The following is an 18,511-nucleotide window of genomic DNA, read 5'->3' on the forward strand; positions in this document are numbered from 1 at the left end:
ACAATGAAATGGAGTACTGCCTGACAAAAAGGTTATTATTGTGGAAAATAGGCAAATGCCTATGCCATTTTGTAACTAGTTGTGAACGTCTTTCAACATCCCACCATGTGGAGAGGAGGTGGGTGACAATGGGACCAAACCGAGATTTACACCGCCTAAGCGGAACTCCCGAAAAAACAAGATGCTTCAATTTATACGGATAAACAATAGATTCCTCAATTTCTCTCCAAGACACAGAAGCGTCAGGATCAAACCAAACTGCTAAAGGGCGGAGGGAAAAGGCTTGAGCCTACAGTCTAAAATTAGGGAATGAAAGACCTCTATGTAATCTACATCGTTGTAAGGTAGTCAACGAGGACGTTTCCCATCCCATATATACCGTGAAACACATTCATCTAGTTTGTTCCAGTAGCCAACCGGTGGAGCGAGAGGAATCATGGAAGAAAAGAAATGAATACGTGAGAGAACATTCATTTTAATCACCGATATAAGGCCTGAAAAGAATTAGGAAGACGTGACCAATTTTCCAAATCTGAGGATACTTTGGCTAGAACACCATTATAGTTTTTTGAGACGATTTCCTGCAGGGAAGGAGAAACATCTATCCCCAAGTACTTAAAGTTTTGAACCAATGGAATAGATATAGAAAGGGACATGGAATCAATTTTAGAATTGAGGGGAAGTAATCATGACTTACTCCAATTAATTTTAAACCCTGAGAGAGATCCAAAATGGTCAAATAAATTCAACAAAGAGGAATAGAATGTGACTTTTTCTAAAAAACAATAAGATATCATCAGCAAACAAAGAAATATGATGAGTATTCCATATATTTATGGGAGAAACAGTTTCAGATTGTCAGACCGCTTGAGGATAGGATAGGGATAGGGCAAATAACAGAGACGACAGCAGGCAACCCTGACGAGTACCTCGATGTATAAAGAATGGGTTTAGAGCAAACAGCACCTGTGAGAACAGTGGCTGCTGGATTGGCATACAGAACTTTTATCATATTTATGAAACTCTATCCCAGACGTGGATTTAAGCTTATTATGGCCTTGATGATCTTTGCTGGGGTTTTTTTTCTTTAATTTATCAAGATCTGGCAACACTGAGTCAAATCGTAACTGATTCACTGTGATTTCTTGCACTACACATACAGAAAACAGAAGCTTGAATAAAGTCATTATTTTTGTTTTCTTTGCACACAAAAATGATTCTTGTAGCTTCATAAAATTAAGGTTGAACCACTGATGTCAAATGGACTATTTTAACGATGTCCTTACTACCTTTCTGGGCCATGAACGTGATAGTTGCTTTGCTATCTCTGGAGGGTCAGAAAGCTCTCGAATTTCATCAAAAATATCTTAATTTGTGTTCCGAAGATGAACAAAGGTCTTACGGGTATAGAACAACATGAGGGTGAGTAATGACAGTACTTTTATTCTTGGGTGAACTGTCCCTTTAAATGCATCATTAACAACTAATTGTTCCATTCAGTTCTGTACACACTGTGTAGAATTTCTGCACATGCGGTTATCACTACCTGATTTTTGGCTGTAGAATGCGGTTATCACTCCCATAAATTACTGAAGTCTGTGTGTGTGTGTGTGTGCGTACAGAACAGGATTAAGCACTAGAAGGTGACGTGAAAACCAAATTTAGCTGCAGTGTGTACACGGCCAATATTTCATGTAACTTATGCATCTTCTGCCGATTAATCATTAAATACAACCCACCTGAGTCTCTCATGTAATGGATCTCATCAAAGATGACCCACGCCACCTCCCTCATAACCTCTGACCCTCTGTACAGCATGCTCCTCAAAATCTGAAAGAAAACACCCCAAAGCAGCAATAAATAACTAAAGAACCAGTCATTGATGTCCCAGCAGATAACGGGCCGCTGTTTTACCTCGGTGGTCATAACCAGGCAGGACGCCGTGGGATTAATGGTGACATCACCGGTCATAAGACCCACATCCTGGAACTCTTCGTACATCTCTCTGTACTTCTGATTGCTCAGAGCTTTGATGGGGCTGGTGAAGATCACTCGCTGCTTTTCTCGGAGAGCCAGAGCAATGGCATACCTGCGTGCAGAAGGAAACACACTTAGATCTAAGGAACTGATTTTTAAAACTGCACAGACAATAGTTTAGTCTAATGGACACTCACTCCGCACACACGGTCTTTCCTGCTGACGTGTGGGCCGACACTAGCACAGACTGGTTGTTATCGATGCACAGGATGGCCTCACGCTGGAAAGGGTCGAGTATGAAGGGGTACTCCTGCATTTGGAAAGTAAAACGTGTTTAAACAAAGGCAAAGCATTGATGTTGTCTGAGGATGTTCAGTGAGGTTTATTAAATGACCTTAGCTGCTTTTCCAACGCGTGGTTTCAGTGGAGTGTATTCCTCATCTGCAGGAAGAACCACCTGAGAAAGGAAGATTGGGTCACAACATGGACATTCAACAGAGATGTATTTTTTTCTCCTCTGTTTGTGTGTATTTACTTCATGAGTGCAGCCCTCCACGGTCTCCACCTGCTCCGCCTTCACTTTAGGCATGAGCTCTGACAGACTGAAGGATGACACAGATGCAAATGATAAGAATTACTACAGGTCAACTAAAAGTGGATTTTGTCCATACCGAAAATTAAAGGGTTACTCCACCCCAAAATGAAAATTTGGTCATTAATCACGTCGCCTCTGCTTCAGCATAGCATCATTTTGGAGTGTATGCAAACAGCGTACACAGTTCTGTGGAAGCCGCACACAAGGATATGCTGTTTTCGTTCAAATCAAAGCGTAAACAAACGAGGATACTCTCCAAAATGGTGCCATGCTGACACAGAGGAGGAGACGAATTGTTGAATAAAGTTGTTATTTTTGTTTTCTTTGCGTTCAAAATATATTCTCGTAGCTTCATAGCATTACGGTTGAACCACTGACAGCAGATGGACTATTTTGATGATGTCTTTCATACTTTTCTGGGCCTTAACAGTGTTGTTTACTTGGCAGTCAATGGGACAGTCACAATCCTCCTGGTTTTCATCCAAAATATCTTAAATTGTGTTCCGAAGACAAACAAAGCTTTTATGGGTTTGGAACGACACGATGGTTAGTGATTAATGACAAAATGTTCATTTTGGGGAGGAGTATCCCTTTAAGACTGGAAAACAGAAAAATCAGCTGATAGCATAAACAAATGATATTTCCACTCAATCTTTATTACAAAATTAACAATAATAATGAGGACAATTTGTCAAATACATTTACAAAGTATGTTTTATGATCTACTGACACATTTATTATTTTAAAATATTTTTATATTTCACCATGCCCATGTTTTTTTGTTTCTTAAAGTCTGCGTGAACCGGACACTCAGACACTCATCAGAAGCAGTACATAAACACAAGTACACCAATCTTACTTGATCTCCTCAGCTGACACGGTTTCCAGCTTCTGTCTTTTCTCGAGCACCACTTCATCCGGCCCGTCATTTTCAGCATCTCTTTTGCGCACAGCTGCTGAATCGCTCTGCTGTTTATCGCCTTTATCAGGAGTCTTTCTATTAGAAGTAAAACACCACAGCCACACAGTGCTCATCTGAACATTTCTCAACCATTCTAGGTGGTCTCCAAGGCATTGCCAAGCGTTTTCTAGTGTAATTTAATAGATAGATAAATAGACAGACAGACAGATAAAAAGCTGTGTGTGTTTACATTTGAGTTTCTTAACAGTTTGAACATATGTGACCCTGGACGACAAAACCAGTCATAAGTAGCACTAGCCAATGTATGGGTCAAAATGACAGATTTTTCTTTTATGCCAAAAATCATTAAGATATTAAGTAAAAATCACGATCCATAAAGATATTTTGTAAATTTCCCACCCTAAATAAATAAAAACTGCATTGCATATGCATTGCTAAGGACTTCATCTGAACAATTTTAAAGGCAATTTTTTGCACCCTCAGATTCCAGATGCATCTCGGCCTAACAAACCATGCATCAATGGAAAGCTTATTATTTATTCAGCTTTCAGATGATGTATAAATCTCAATTAAAAAAAAAATGACCCTTATGGTTTTGTGGTGCAGGGTCACATATAAGTCAAGGCAAGCTTCTTCATTACAAAATGCACACAAACCTAACTAACGTTATGTAAAACCGCTGCATTAAAAATAACAGCAAGAGACTGTCTAAACACGAAATGATGAAAGTTGGATTATAAGTGTAAAGGGCTGATACTGAGAGATTCTTGACTTTTTATGTATCTATGCGTGCGCGTCACATGTGTTCATTACGACCAGACAAATACTAACTTTACAGCATCCAACTTACACAAAACAATCATACATCCCGTTCGTTCACCTACCCTGCCTGAGCTGCGGACTTTGGAGTGGCTTTTTTGCTAGAACCGGCCTGTTCTTCATCAAACACGCTGAACAAATCGTCTCCAAAGGCGTCCGCCATGACTTCAGCTCAAACAGACACAAATCCCACAATGCGATGCGCAGGCCGGAAATGACGGGTCAAACGTGTGACATGAGCAATGGTAAAAGACACGCACCAAAATATATATAAATAAATATTTAAAAAATTTTTTTTTAAATAATCAAAATAAAAAATAATAATTTAAATTTGGAATTTAATTAGTTTTATTTAAACACTTCTCAAGTGACCGGTTTTAATAAATAAAACCACAGGCCTTTTGGATAATAATGTATTTTTAGTAAAACAGAAAAAAAGGAAAGAAAAAAAGAAACTTTGTTGTTGTTGTTTATTATTGCTATTTTGTTTGCACATTGTTTGACGAACGGACGGGTCACTAATTTTTAATATATGAAAAACATATTTTGTCTAAATATTGGTTAAATAAATAAATCTTAAACCGACGGACAAAATTATTAAATATTAATTAAAATATTATGTACATAAACATAACACCGCTCATGCGTAAAATTCCCAAAATCCATGGATTTCTAAAATCTCTGCTGAACTTTTATTTTGAAAAGCGCTTCAGTAGTTTCAGTCTTCACAGACTCTAATAGAGTTGGCTTAGCTGGCTGACAGCAGAGTCTTCTTCACCATTTTCCAGCTATACATTTGTCTTTATAGAAATGTGGTTCATTTTGTGTATTGATCAGTAACACACACTTGTTTTCGCAATGGGTGGGAAGAAGAAGAAGTTAGCAGCAGCTCCCACGTGTGTGCTTCCTGCTGCTGCTGTGAATGCAACCACCGGCAAAAAACAGCAACAGAGACCAAATAATGACAAATCAACCTCGAAGGAAAACAAACCCAGAGGTCAGACTTCATTTAAAAAATGTAATTGATTAAACAGGACAATAGCCTATATGATTCAAAATTTAATTGAATTTCTACTTATTTGTATTCAGATGCAGATACAGTTTAATGTTATAATCCGTAGGTTATTATTATAACAGGTTGACAGTTTGTCTGCAAATGCCTTTAATATTTGATCTTTTTTTCTCTTGTAGCTCCCAAAACATATAGTCTTAACACTAATGCACAGACTGACACTAGCAGTGTGTCTGATAAATCAATACTGAAGGTAAGTCTCACAATAAAGAGGTCATATATGATTTTCCTTGGTTCAGTTTGCTATGAAAACATACCGTAAATTTCAAATATTAAAATCTACCTCTAAAAATATAATTTGTTAAAGCTGACCTGCATAAATTACTTCTGTACTGTCATTTTCTGACACATTAATGCATTTGAGCACACAAATGCACATATATACAGTACAATTTAAAGGTTTGGGTCAGTAATTATTTCGCAAATTTCATTCAGTTGATCAAAAGTGACAGTAATTTGACAATATGCGTCTGTGCCTTGTCTTACAGTACTAATTGTTTTTTGCATGTTTGAAGGTTGTTATCCAACCAGAACTGGAGAAGAAGGTGATCAAGTTAATTAATGAATACAGACAAGAATTTGCAGATAAAGGACCAATATCTGGGAGACTCACCTCCAAAAAGTTGCTGGTAATTCTTTTGTGTTTAATCTTTAATTGCCAAAAATGAACAATATTTTCTGTTATTTATTATGTAAGATTATCTGAAGAACATCCATCATTGTTTGGCAGGATCTGTATACAGCCCTGCAGAAGTTCCAGTTCCAGACCGAGCACATCGAGGAGGCCATGAAGAGCAGTATGCTGTATGGAGGCGACCTGCACTCAGCGCTCGACTGGCTCTGTCTGAATCTCAGAGACGGTAAAAGGTTCAGATTGTAGTCCCAAACTTATGTACTGCTCTTTAAACATGAACCCTGGTTTTGATTTTTGCTTTTCTGTAATTAAAGATGAGCTACCGGAGGGATTCAGCCAAAAGATGCAGGAGGAGAAACAGACGAGTCGCCCTAAGTTCCAGCCTCCTAAAGAAGATGAGGAGCAAACAGTGACCAAGAAAGAAGCGTCTAAAGAGGAGGAGAAACCAAAGGCAAAGGTGTGTTAAAGTGTGTTAAAATCACATTTTCCTTAAAGGGATAGTTCACCCAAAAATGAACATTTCCTGACAATTTACTCACCCTCAGGCCAAGATATGGACGAGTTTGTTTCTTCATCAGATTTGAAGAAATGTAGCATTACATCACTTGCTCACCAATGGATCCTCTGCAGTGAATGGGTGCCGTCAGAATGAGAGTCCAAACAGCTCACAATAATCCACTCCATTCCATCAATTAATGTCTTGTGAAGTAAAAAGCTGCGTGTTTGTAAGAAACAAATCCATCATCAAGATGTTTTAACTTCTGGCCAAAATATGCATTCGTAATCCATAATAATGCTTCCTCTATTGAAAAAGTCAATTTCCTGTTGTCCTCACACATCAAAATCCACCAACATATTTGTTAAGAACTATTTTGGACTGGTTTCACTTGTAAACAGTGCTTGATCTGTTCATATTTCTCTCCTGATTCAGGTCAGAGAAAGCAATATTATGGATAGCCAATTCATTTTTTTGTGGAAGAAATGGTTTGAAGTTTCTTACGAACACAGCTCTTCGTTTCACAAGACATTGGTTGATGGACTGAAGTGGTGTGGATTATTGTGATGTTTTTATCAGCTGTTTGGACTCTCATTCTGACGGCACCCATTCACTGCAGAGCATCCATTGGTGAGCAAGTCTCCAAATCTGCTACGATTAAATTTAATAAGTAAATTTTCATTTTAGGGTGAACTATTCATTTAATCTTTTGAGATTTAAAAAAAGCTCAAAAACATTTTATTTAATGACAGACTTCTGTAAAAGACAACGGTGACAGTATGAAGGAGTGGATACTGCGCTACGCTGAACAGTCTGAAGATCAGAGCAGTGAAGATGATGAAGACAAGGACACAAGTGTGTTTAACCCAGAGCTGGACGAGAAGTTTGATCCTGTGAGTTTTACTCGGTCTGGTTTCCACACTGTCACTATTATATCAGCAGCTTCCCATAAGTTCTCATGCTCCTCCTGCAGAATGACAGATACCTGCTGCTGACCGCTCAGCTGTATGATGCGAAGGAGATGGCTGCAGAATCTAAAGCCAAGAAAGACAAAGCAGGACAGAGGACAGCGCAAGATCGGATCAGAGTCATCCAGCAAGGTCTCTGTAGTGTTTTCTACCTTTCAGGGCATTTGTTCATTGTAGAACCTGAGAAAGTGTTGCCATGAATTTGTTTCTCAATAGTGTTTGTTTACATTACAGAAATGAAGTCTTTGGAGAATCATCCAATATTTAACTCGTCTATCAAAGTTAAAGAAACTGCTAAAGAGGAAAAGAAGCCAGTTACACTCACTGATGGCAAGGACGAACTCGACTTCAAGCTTTTTGAGCAAGCAGACACACCGCCAGCAGAGAAAGGTATCGTCGTATCATTACAATGTATCATTTTTTGTTTGATTTATTTTTTAATAATGTTGATTTTTATTTTATGATATTTATGTTGCTTTGTTTCTTAATGTTGTTCTTTCATGCTGTTATTGTATTCTGCTTATTTCATTTTTTTTATGCCATGTTATGCTATTTTATTTTTTGTATTATGTTGTTTGTGGTATATTGTTATTTTGCATGATTTTGTTTATTTATTTTTCATTTTATTTTATTGTATCTGTTATTATTTTAATCTGACATTTTTATGTTATTTACATTTTATGCTGTTATATTTTATGTTTTTTGTTTTTTACATTTGTATAAAACTTTTTATAACATTTGTTTTATGTTTTTTATTATATTTTTGTATATATTATAGCTCTATTTTGTTATTTTACATTATTGTATGTGTTGGGTTTTATTTATATTTTATTTTGTTACTTTATATTGTTATTTCATTGTTTTTGTTTGTGTTCTGTTTTTTATGTTGTTGTTTTATTTTGCGATGTTATACTATGTTTATGTTTTGTTATATTGTGATATTTTACATTTGATTTATGTAATGTTATTTTACATCATTTTAATTTGTTATTTAAATGTATATTTTTCTGTTATTTTTTTCCGTTGTTATATTTAGTTTATTTTGGTTATTTTATGCTTATTTTATGCTATATCATGATGTTTAATGTTTTTTTTATTTTATATTATTTTATATCATCAAATTTATTATTTTGTATCATATGTTTGTTGTATGTTTATTTTATTTTATCATATTTATTTTATAACATATTGCATTTTATGCTGTCATATGCTGTTATTGTGCCTAGGTAGTGCATTGCCAGATATCAATGTTTTTTTATTTATGTCTTGACAATAAAATTTTTAACCGTGTCAATCTGATCTGTCATTGTTGATACTCTAGTTGAGAAAAAGACGAAAGAGCCCAAAGACATTCGTAACTTTGACTACACATCAAGAAGCTGGACTGGCAAGTCGCCTAAACAGTTTCTGATTGATTGGTGCAGGAAGAATCTCCCGAAGAGCCCTCCACCATCCTTCGAGAAAGTTGCAGTCGGTAGATACTGGAAATGCAAGTATGTTGCATTAAAATTGGATCTGGATTCTAATTGTATATTGAATACAGATTTGAGTGTCTGGTTATGTGTCATTCCTGTCAGAGTTCGTATTCAGAGGCCTAATGATGTTTTGGAAGTTTGTCCCACTATCCTGACTGAAGACGGCATGCAGGCCCAGCACTTAGGAGCCACGCTTGCCCTTTATAACCTAGTCAAAGGACAAGTGAGTTTCAAAACACTACATTCACACATATGAAACATACAGTTTATGTATTTCATTCATTTTATCCCTCCTTTGATCTCCATTAGTCGGTGCATCAGCTTCTGCCGCCCACCTACCGTGACGTGTGGCTTGAGTGGCGAGACAGCAAGCAAAAAGAAGAGGAGCAAACCCTCTCCGCCATCAACAAACCACGCGACCAGTTCATCGCACGTCTGCTTTCCCACCTCAAACAGCAGCAGACCCTCCAACCTCAGCCCAAGCTGCAGGAACATCTTCAGGACACCGAACCGGAGGATTCCTGGGAGAACCTGGACATGCAGGAAGACCATGAGCCCCAGCGCGGAGGAGGCCTCGAGGCGGAGGAGGCTTCCCGGAGGCTGCTCCTCAAACTGAGGAGCTCGGCTCTGGCTCGCAGGCTGCTGACTGAGAGGGAGCAGCTGCCTGTTTTCCAGCACCGACAGCAGGTGCTCGAGGCTCTGCGGCGCCACCGTGTGCTGGTGATTGCTGGGGAGACAGGAAGCGGAAAGAGCACACAGATTCCTCAGTTCATCCTGGAGGAGCTCCTGGCTAATGGGGAGGCCGCACAGCCTTGCAATGTGGTGGTGACGCAGCCCAGAAGGATTTCAGCCACGAGTCTGGCCAGCAGGGTGTCGCAGGAGCTGGGGAGCGAGGACGGACCGGGAGCCAAGGTTAGATCTCGGGAAGATAACTTGTGTGGAGTTTATGTGGAAAAACATGTACCTTGTTTTAATGGAGTTCATCCTAATGAGTGTGGTGTTATGCGATAGTAGTCAAACTTCTGGGCGGAAAACCACAAAAGAGGCTCACCCAAGGCTACAAAAAAAATTTAAAATTATATATATATATATATATATATATATATATATATATATATATATATATATATATATATATATATATATATATATATATATATATATATATATATATATATATATTTGTCTCTCAGGTCAAAAGAAAAAAAAAACGATTTAAGAATGCAGTTACATGCATACAATTACTTGATTAAAACACTTGATGTGCACGTTTATATTGAATTAAAATTAAATAAAAATTAAGTTTTTAGGGTGTGGGGAGATTACAAATGTCAGGGTGATACAACTGTCCTTATAGTATAATAAAGAAATAAAACTAATTATTATGATTATTATTGGTTCTAATTGTTATTTATGTAAAATATTTTAGCAAAACTGCTTAATAAAATTGAAACCTTAAGTATTTTGACAATCCTTTATTATTATTTATTTACTTTTTATTTATATATATATATATATATAATATTATTTCTCTTAATTATTATTTATATAATTAAAAAACTGCTTAATTCCTTATAAAAACGAAAACCTTAAGTAATTTGGCATTATTTTTATAGGAAATGTATACAGAAGTTATATATCATAGAGAGGGAGCCCACGACTGTCTATCAAGGTCAGTTAGTCTCTAAAAATTTCATTTGATTTCTCGCTCTTTTTATATTTGATTAAATTTCTTCTTCTTTTTTTTTTTTGGTTGTAAAATGTCACATGGTGCGACTCCCCAAAACCTTAATGATATTTATGAATTAGTAATTTGTGATATTTGGGAACATAATACATTTTACTTTGAAAAATATATTTACTTTTTTTTTAAATGTATCATTATTTTTTGAAAATATAATATACCTAAGAGTGTAAGTATTCATAGTGTAAGTAAAAAAAATAAAAAAATTACAGTTAAACCACATGACATTTTTAGAGTTATTAAATTTATGCTTTTCTTAAAGGTTTTTTAAAATAATTTCTTAGGACTTGACATGCAAACTGACAGAACTGCAGTTAAAGTGTCATAATGGTCGTTTGAGGCAGAGAAACCATAGTAATAACGTCAATGAATTTTTGCATTACAGAGTTCACTGTGTGGATACCAAATCCGAATGGAGAACCGCTCTGGGGAAGCCACACGACTGCTGTACTGCACCACTGGAGTTCTGCTGCGCAAACTACAGCAGGACCGGCTCCTCAGCTCCCTCACACACATCATCGTGGACGAGGTGATGCACACACAAATCTATCAATATACCTACAGTGTACACTTAATGCTGTACTGTTTAACCCTAAAATCGTGTCTCAATATTGTAGGTTCATGAGCGGAGCGTCCAGTCAGATTTCCTCCTCACCATACTAAAAGAAGTAGTCCATAAGCGCTCGGATCTGCGTTTGATTTTGATGAGTGCTACAGTCGACTGTCAAAAGTTTGCCAGCTATTTCAACCGCTGTCCTGTGGTTACCATACCCGGCAGAACTTTCCCTGTGGAGGCAAGATTATTTCTAATTATATGCTTACATACTGTATATAATATATATTAAAAAAGCAAAAATAAAGACAAACTGTGGTGGCAGGTGTTTCACCTGGAGGATATCGTGGAGGAGACGGGTTATGTTCTGGAGCAGGACTCGGAGTACAGTCAGAAGTTTGTGGAGGAGGAAGAGGAGGTCAGCATCAACATCACACAGAAGGGAGGAAAGACTGTTCAGCACCAGGTTGGAACAGAAATCCAGAAGAATCTGTGTACCTATACCTTATCTGTTTAGCATGCGTAAGGTTATTCTGTGGCGTTTCATTGTAAATGTTGTTTTGTGTTCAGGAGGCGATCATGAGGGACTCTGGCTCCGGCTGGGATCTGGGCCCTGAGCTAGATCACTTCAGCAGCCGGACGCGACACGTCCTGCAGTATATGAACCCCAATAAGATAAATATGGACCTGATATTAGACCTACTGGAATACCTGGGTAATATAACACATGTACTATACTGTAAGCACAGAGTCTGCAGTTATATGTTCCTCATGAGGATCAATACTGTATTATTAGCAGTGTCTTTCCTCGAAGAAATCTACTTGTTAATGGTTTTAATGAGTAAATTAAGTATCTCTGGTTCTTTTCCTCAGATAAATCACCGCAGTTTCGTGATGTGGATGGTGCAGTTCTGATCTTCCTCCCAGGCCTGGCTCATATTCAACAGCTGCATGATCTACTGACCACCGACAAGAGGTTCAGCTCCAAGGACCGGTAACTCCAACCTAAATTTACTAGGAATAGTTTGCCCAAAATAGATAACTTGCTCTCAGGCCATCTAAAATATAGGTGAGTTTGTTTCTTCATCAGAACATTTAATTTTGCTCACCTGTGGATCCTCTGCAGTGAATGGGTGCCGTCAGAAGGAGAGTCCAAACAGCTGATAAAAACATCACAATAATCCACAAGAAATCCAGAGAATTATATCAAGCACATAAATCACATATCAAGCACAGTTTACAAATGACACAGTCCAAACAGGTCTAAACAAATATGTGGGTGGATTTTGATATGAGAGGAGAACAGGGGATGGACTTTTTCACTGGAGGAAGTGTTATTTTGGATTATGGACTGGTATTTTGGTCAAAAGTGATGGTTGTAAAGTTAAAACGCCTTCTTACAAACACACAGCTTTTTGCTTCCAGACAGTGTGGATTATTGTGATGTTTTTATCAGCTGTTTGGACTCTCATTCTGACGGCACCCATTCACTGCAGAGGATCCATTGGTGAGCAAGTGATGCAATGCTAAATTTCTCCAAATCTGTTCTGATGAAGAAACAAACTCATCTACATTTTGGATGGCCTGAGAGTGAGAAAAGTTTCTTAGGCATTTACTTTAAATATTAGTCAGAGAAGATGCCAGATTTAATTTGACTAGAACAAAAAGTTCTGAGGGACAGAAATACAGTCCGTTCAACCTGGTTGTCCTTTTATTTAGCTGGCAAAACATTGCAAATTCACATTTTATCATTTTTGTAAAATTGAATATTACATAAAGCTTTTCCCCCCAGTTATTTTTTTATTCAACACTGTGTTTGTTTGCATCTAGATACAAGCTGATTGCGCTCCACTCCACACTGTCTTCTCAGGACCAGTCTTCTGCGTTTACAGTGCCCCCTCCTGGAGTCAGAAAGGTACTGAAATATATTAATGTGTTAGCAGGGCTCCATTCAGAATAGCAAACTACATACTTCTCTTACTATTTCTGCAGTATGTAATAATATGTATATACTATTCTCACATCTTCATATTCTCTTGAAGATCGTTCTGTCCACAAACATCGCTGAGACTGGCGTCACCATTCCTGACGTGGTCTTCGTCATCGACACAGGAAAAACTAAAGAGAATCGGTGAGCCGGCCCAGAACATATCTGATGTAGTCTACAGTCTGATGGTTTTGAATGTTAGTGCTTATCTTGCGTTTGTGGTGTCAGATATCATGAAAGCAGTCAGATGAGCTCTCTGGTGGAGACGTTTGTGAGTAAAGCCAGCGCTCTGCAGAGACAGGGGAGAGCAGGACGTGTTCGAGAGGGCTTCTGTTTCCGCCTTTATCCCAAATTCAGGTACAACGCCACTGAGGTGCTTTACAGATTGTGGCCCATAGGGTACCAACGTTTCATTTTGTTTGGCAATATCCAGCTAAAGATACTTTAGGGGGAAATTTCATTTGTTAAAATTAGTTATCTGCATCAGTTACCATGAACTAACAGTGAAAATACTTTTAAAGCATTTTAATATTTTATTTATGTATAATATATAGACTGTCATACACACGTGTCTGTTTCCCACAACAGATTTGAGGGTTTCATAGACTACTCCATTCCTGAGATTCTCAGAGTGCCTTTGGAGGAGCTTTGCCTTCATATTATGTTAAGTACCAACTTTGTGTTTTGAAACAACTGTTGAAGTTTGTGGTCGATAGGATACTTTAATGTTTTTGCAAGAAGTATCACCATGGCTGTATTTATTTGATCAAAAACCGTAATGTTGTGAAATATTATTACAATTTAAAAGAATTGTTTTCTATTTGAATATATTTTCAAATGTAATTTATTCCTGTGAATTTTCAGCATCATTACTCCAGTCTTCAGAGTCACATGACCCTTCATAAATCATTCTAATATGCTGATTTGCTGCTCAAGAAACATTTATTATTATTATTATTATTATCAATGCTAAAAAACAGTTGTGCTCTTCATATTTGTGGGATAATCATGATCATGATTTTTTTCCCCCAGAGTTTTTTGATGAATAAGAGTTCAAAACAACAACATTTACTTGAAATAGAAATCTTTTGTCACATTATTAAAGCATTTGCAGTCACTTGCTGACAATTAAAGAAAGTCTGACCTCAGACTTCTGAAGTAGTGCGCATAAAGCATATTTTCCGTTATTAATATACTGTCTTTTGTCACCTCTGTGTGTGTGTGTGTGTGTGAACAGAAGTGTGAATATGGTTCTCCAGAGGATTTCCTGTGTCGAGCTCTTGATGCGCCTCAGCAGCAGGCCGTGTGTAACGCTGTCAGTCTTTTGAGGAAGATCGGCGCCTGTCAGCAAGAAAGCTACGCCCTCACACCACTCGGCCATCACTTGGCCGCGCTTCCTGTCAACGTCAAGATCGGCAAAATGCTTATCTTTGGCGCCATCTTTGGCTGCCTGGAACCCATTGTGAGCATTTTTTGCAGCGTGTTACACAATTTCTCACACTTGTGTTGTTCCAAACATGTTTGACATTCTTTCTTCTGTTGAAAATAATTGAAGGTTGCATTGAACAACGTCTTTTGTTTGTTTTTATTATTCAGGCCACCATCGCAGCGGCCATGTCTGAGAAGTCCCCCTTTGTCACTCCTATGAGCAGAAAGGAGGAGGCCAATCTGGCTAAATCTGCTCTAGCAGTCGCAAACTCTGATCACATGACCATCTACAGTGCTTACCTTGGGTAATCACACTTGTTTAACAGAACAGTACTGTATGGCGGTATGTGTAGAAAGGAAGTGAAATGATTGTAATGAAGTTCCTGCTCACAGGTGGAGGAGCTCTCGGAGCGAGGGAACGCGTGCTGAGATGGCTTACTGCCGGAGACACTTCCTGAACCGCACCGCTCTCATGACCATTGAGGTGACATCCTCTTACAGCTCCTAACACACCTCCTGATTCATTAGCACAGTCAGCATGATCCGACCAATGTACGGCTGATCTGCTAGAACTTCAACTGGTTGAGCTGCATGTGTGCGCATAGAATTTAAAATCTTTATATTTGGGGTGATGATAAACGTCCAACATGAAGAGGAGAAATAAAAAATATATATAGCTAAAAAATCAAGTACCATGTTTTTAAAAATGTATTCTTGGTGGTTTGATATATTTTTAAAAACATTTGTATAATTTATACCAACAGCGATTTTAGATTAATGTCTCTAAAATGTCATATGTAGTTATTTCAAGATATACTTACTACTTAAGTAATTTTCTAATCTTCAACTCATCATATTTTTTCCAAGTAAAAAGTACTTTTAAATAACATAATGAATCTTACAGTTTTGAATCTAAAAATGCTAAAGTTGTATTCTTTGTTGTTTTATACATTTTTGAAAAATATTTATATCATTTATACCAACAATTTTTTTTATTAATGTCTCTAATATGTCAAGTGGTGTAACCAGGTAGAGTTATTTTAGTACTATTTGTATACTACTTAAGTGTTTGTTAATATTTTGGTTTATCATTGTATATATTTTTCAGTTTTTATTTAAATTTTTGTTTTGGAAATTTTGTTACATGCTTTTGTCATTTTTTATTAGTTTTTCTTTTATATTTCTGTGTAAATAATTTATTTAGATTTTAGTTTTAGTACTCAGTAATTTAGTATTTGAACTTATTTCAAGTGTATATTTACATTTCTAATATTCATCTATTATTTTATTTTATTTCAGCTTTATGTCCTGTATGTTGGGAACACCACACTGATTATTTGGAAAACGGTTTTTCCAAACTTTTTTTATAATCTCCAGACAGATAAATAGATGCACCTTGTCTTTTTTTTTATCTTTGTCACAAAAATATTCAAATGTATTGAATTAATTCACAAATTGAGGTGTGTTCAAGTGAATGTAGGAATTTTGAATGTATTTCTGAATATTTAGAGGCAATACATTAAACTGACCCCTAACCTTTTAGTATTTAACTTCTTCCTCAGGATGTGAAGCAGGAGCTCATTAGGATGGTGGAGCAGGCCGGTTTCGTTGCCTCGAAGCCTGGGCGAACTCCTCGCTCTCGGCCTAGCGCTGAACCTAAAGCCCTCGGCTCTCTCTCCAAGCAGGACGTCTCTGTTCTCAAAGCCGTGTTGACTGCGGGTCTGTATGACAGCGTGGGCCGTATGCTCTGCACTCCCTCTCTGGACATTCAGGAGCGGGTGGTGTGTGTGGCTGAGACGGCTCAGGGAAAGGCCCACGTTCACCCCTCCTCAGTCAACCGCTTCCTACAGACCCACGGTTGGCTGCTCTTCCAGGAAAAGGTGCGTTGGACTAGCTTTAATATATTACTGTGACCTTTAGTGACACTTCTTTGAAGAAATCTCTTATTACCCTGATCATTTGTGATTTGAACCACTATTTTCTCATCCTGCCTACAGGTGAAATACACTAAGGTGTTTCTAAGAGACACTACGTTGATCTCTCCTTTATCAATGCTGCTGTTTGGAGGTGATATTGACGTGCAGCACAGGGAGAGACTGATCTCTCTGGATGGATGGATGTACTTCCAGGTGAGGGAAAGTTTTTGTCTGCGTGTTTTGTTTCTCATTGATTATCCATGCTTGGTTGGTTGCCTGATTTGCATTGATCGCTTCATTGGTAAGAGCACTGATGCATCATAAAATGGTTGTCAAACAGTAAGATACCTAATAATAACAGTTAACACGGTTTAATTTCCCATCAGGCTCCAGTCAGAATTGGTGTGATCTTCAAACACCTTCGCAAACTGATCGACTCCCTCCTGGAGAGGAAATTGGCCAACCCAAAAATGAATTTGGAAGGTAACTTGTTATTGAATAAATTGTATTTTATTTTATTTTATATATTTGTAGAATAAGGGCGCAGTCTTTTTGTTGTGAAAGCACATATGATGCCTTTTATTTTTTTTATCCTTTTTAGATGAGAAAACCATACAAATCATCACAGAACTGATCAAGTCAGAAAACATGCTCTGAGGAAGTGCCTGCTTGTTTTCAATCATGAATTACTGAAATGGTGACGAACCTCACTGAGGGGTGAGAATGTAAATTATATTGCCAAACCAGAATAAAAATATTTTAAGACAAACAAAAAGTTTGTGGTATTCTTTAAAGCAATTATCATAATAGACTGACAGGGTGTTTTTGTTGTTTTTTTACTGTATGCCGGTGGGAATGCAGAGAAACAATCTTGTGGTTATAATGTAATTGGTTTGTTATTGATAGAAGTGAATGCGATATCAAATTATGGTCTTGTTAATGTGACTTTTAAATTATGTAACTGGTTCAAGATTCATGTCTTGGGTCTGACACACATTTATTATAGATGAATAATAGACATTAAAAGTTAACTTGGGTAATGTCTCTGACATAGTGGACTTTGAGGATGCAATCTTCTTCATATTATTTAGAACAAAAAAAAAGAGCCACAAAAAGCATTATGTCTTAGTGTAATAATGGTCGTCTGATAGTCATTTAAAGATGAAATTGAGTAACATACTTTATGGCTCCAAATGAATGTCTGGCTGTTCTGAAAGCCTATAAAACTGAATAATCAATAAGAACATTAGTGTACTTCCTGACAAACCCATCAACAACATGGTTCTTTCCAGCAGGGAAAGGTCTTCATCCACACATTCATCAGTGGTCAGTGCTTTGATTCACCACTCGAATAGAATAGAACCCGAATTCCAGAAATATTGGGACGTTTTTGAAATTTGAATACAATGAAAACTAAAAGAATTGCAAATGACATGAGCCAATATTTTATTCACAATAGAACATAGATAACATAACAAATGTTTAAACTGAGAAATTGTACAATTTTATGCACAAAATTAGCTCATTTAAAATTTGATGCCTGCTACAGGTCTCAAAATAGTTGGGACGGGGGCATGTTTACCATGGTGTAGCATCTCCTCTTCTTTTCAAAACAGTTTGGAGACGTCTGGGCATCGAGGTTATGAATTTCTGGAGTTTTGGGGTTGGAATTTGGTCCCATTCTTGCCTGATATAGGTTTCCAGCTGCTGAAGAGTTCGTGGTCATCTTTGACATATTTTTCGTTTAATGATGCGCCAAATGTTCTCTATAGGTGAAAGATCTGGACTGCAGGCAGGCCAATTCAGCACCCGGACTCTTCTACTACGAAGCCATGCTGTTGTAATAGCTGCATTATGTGGTTTTGCATTGTCCTGCTGAAATACATGTTGTCTGGAGGGGAGCATATGTTGCTCTAAAACCTTTA

At 37.4% G+C, this 18,511-nt stretch overlaps 2 protein-coding genes across 2 annotated transcripts in view; one reads left to right on the forward strand and one right to left on the reverse strand.

Annotated features, from left to right (window-relative positions):
- Positions 1-4,509, reverse strand: part of LOC306864297 (exosome RNA helicase MTR4) — a 42,222-nt gene extending 37,713 nt beyond the window's left edge. Inside the window, exons 1-7 of the mRNA XM_079408232.1 lie at positions 4,379-4,509; positions 3,432-3,569; positions 2,513-2,579; positions 2,372-2,434; positions 2,175-2,287; positions 1,915-2,089; positions 1,740-1,830 (exon numbers count right to left, since the gene is read on the reverse strand). Coding sequence (XP_079264358.1) covers positions 1,740-1,830; positions 1,915-2,089; positions 2,175-2,287; positions 2,372-2,434; positions 2,513-2,579; positions 3,432-3,569; positions 4,379-4,476 — 745 coding nt within the window. The 5' untranslated portion in view covers positions 4,477-4,509. The remainder of the gene's footprint in view (positions 1-1,739; positions 1,831-1,914; positions 2,090-2,174; positions 2,288-2,371; positions 2,435-2,512; positions 2,580-3,431; positions 3,570-4,378) is intronic.
- A 490-nt stretch (positions 4,510-4,999) lies between these two features.
- Positions 5,000-17,352, forward strand: LOC306863892 (ATP-dependent RNA helicase DHX29-like). Its single transcript, XM_079407477.1, has 27 exons — positions 5,000-5,310; positions 5,505-5,578; positions 5,901-6,014; positions 6,116-6,245; positions 6,334-6,476; positions 7,268-7,408; positions 7,489-7,615; positions 7,718-7,873; positions 8,805-8,976; positions 9,061-9,181; positions 9,268-9,870; positions 11,088-11,231; positions 11,320-11,496; positions 11,581-11,721; positions 11,826-11,970; positions 12,129-12,249; positions 13,086-13,170; positions 13,298-13,386; positions 13,471-13,599; positions 13,831-13,906; positions 14,480-14,704; positions 14,839-14,975; positions 15,064-15,154; positions 16,233-16,550; positions 16,668-16,799; positions 16,973-17,069; positions 17,188-17,352. The coding sequence occupies exons 1-27, from the start codon at positions 5,172-5,174 to the stop codon at positions 17,241-17,243; spliced, it is 4,083 nt and encodes a 1,360-aa protein (XP_079263603.1). The 5' UTR covers positions 5,000-5,171; the 3' UTR covers positions 17,244-17,352.
- Positions 17,353-18,511: the final 1,159 nt, after the last annotated feature.

The sequence above is a fragment of the Barbus barbus genome (genome assembly GCF_936440315.1).
Source record: "Barbus barbus genome assembly, chromosome: 45".
Taxonomy (NCBI): domain Eukaryota; kingdom Metazoa; phylum Chordata; class Actinopteri; order Cypriniformes; family Cyprinidae; genus Barbus; species Barbus barbus.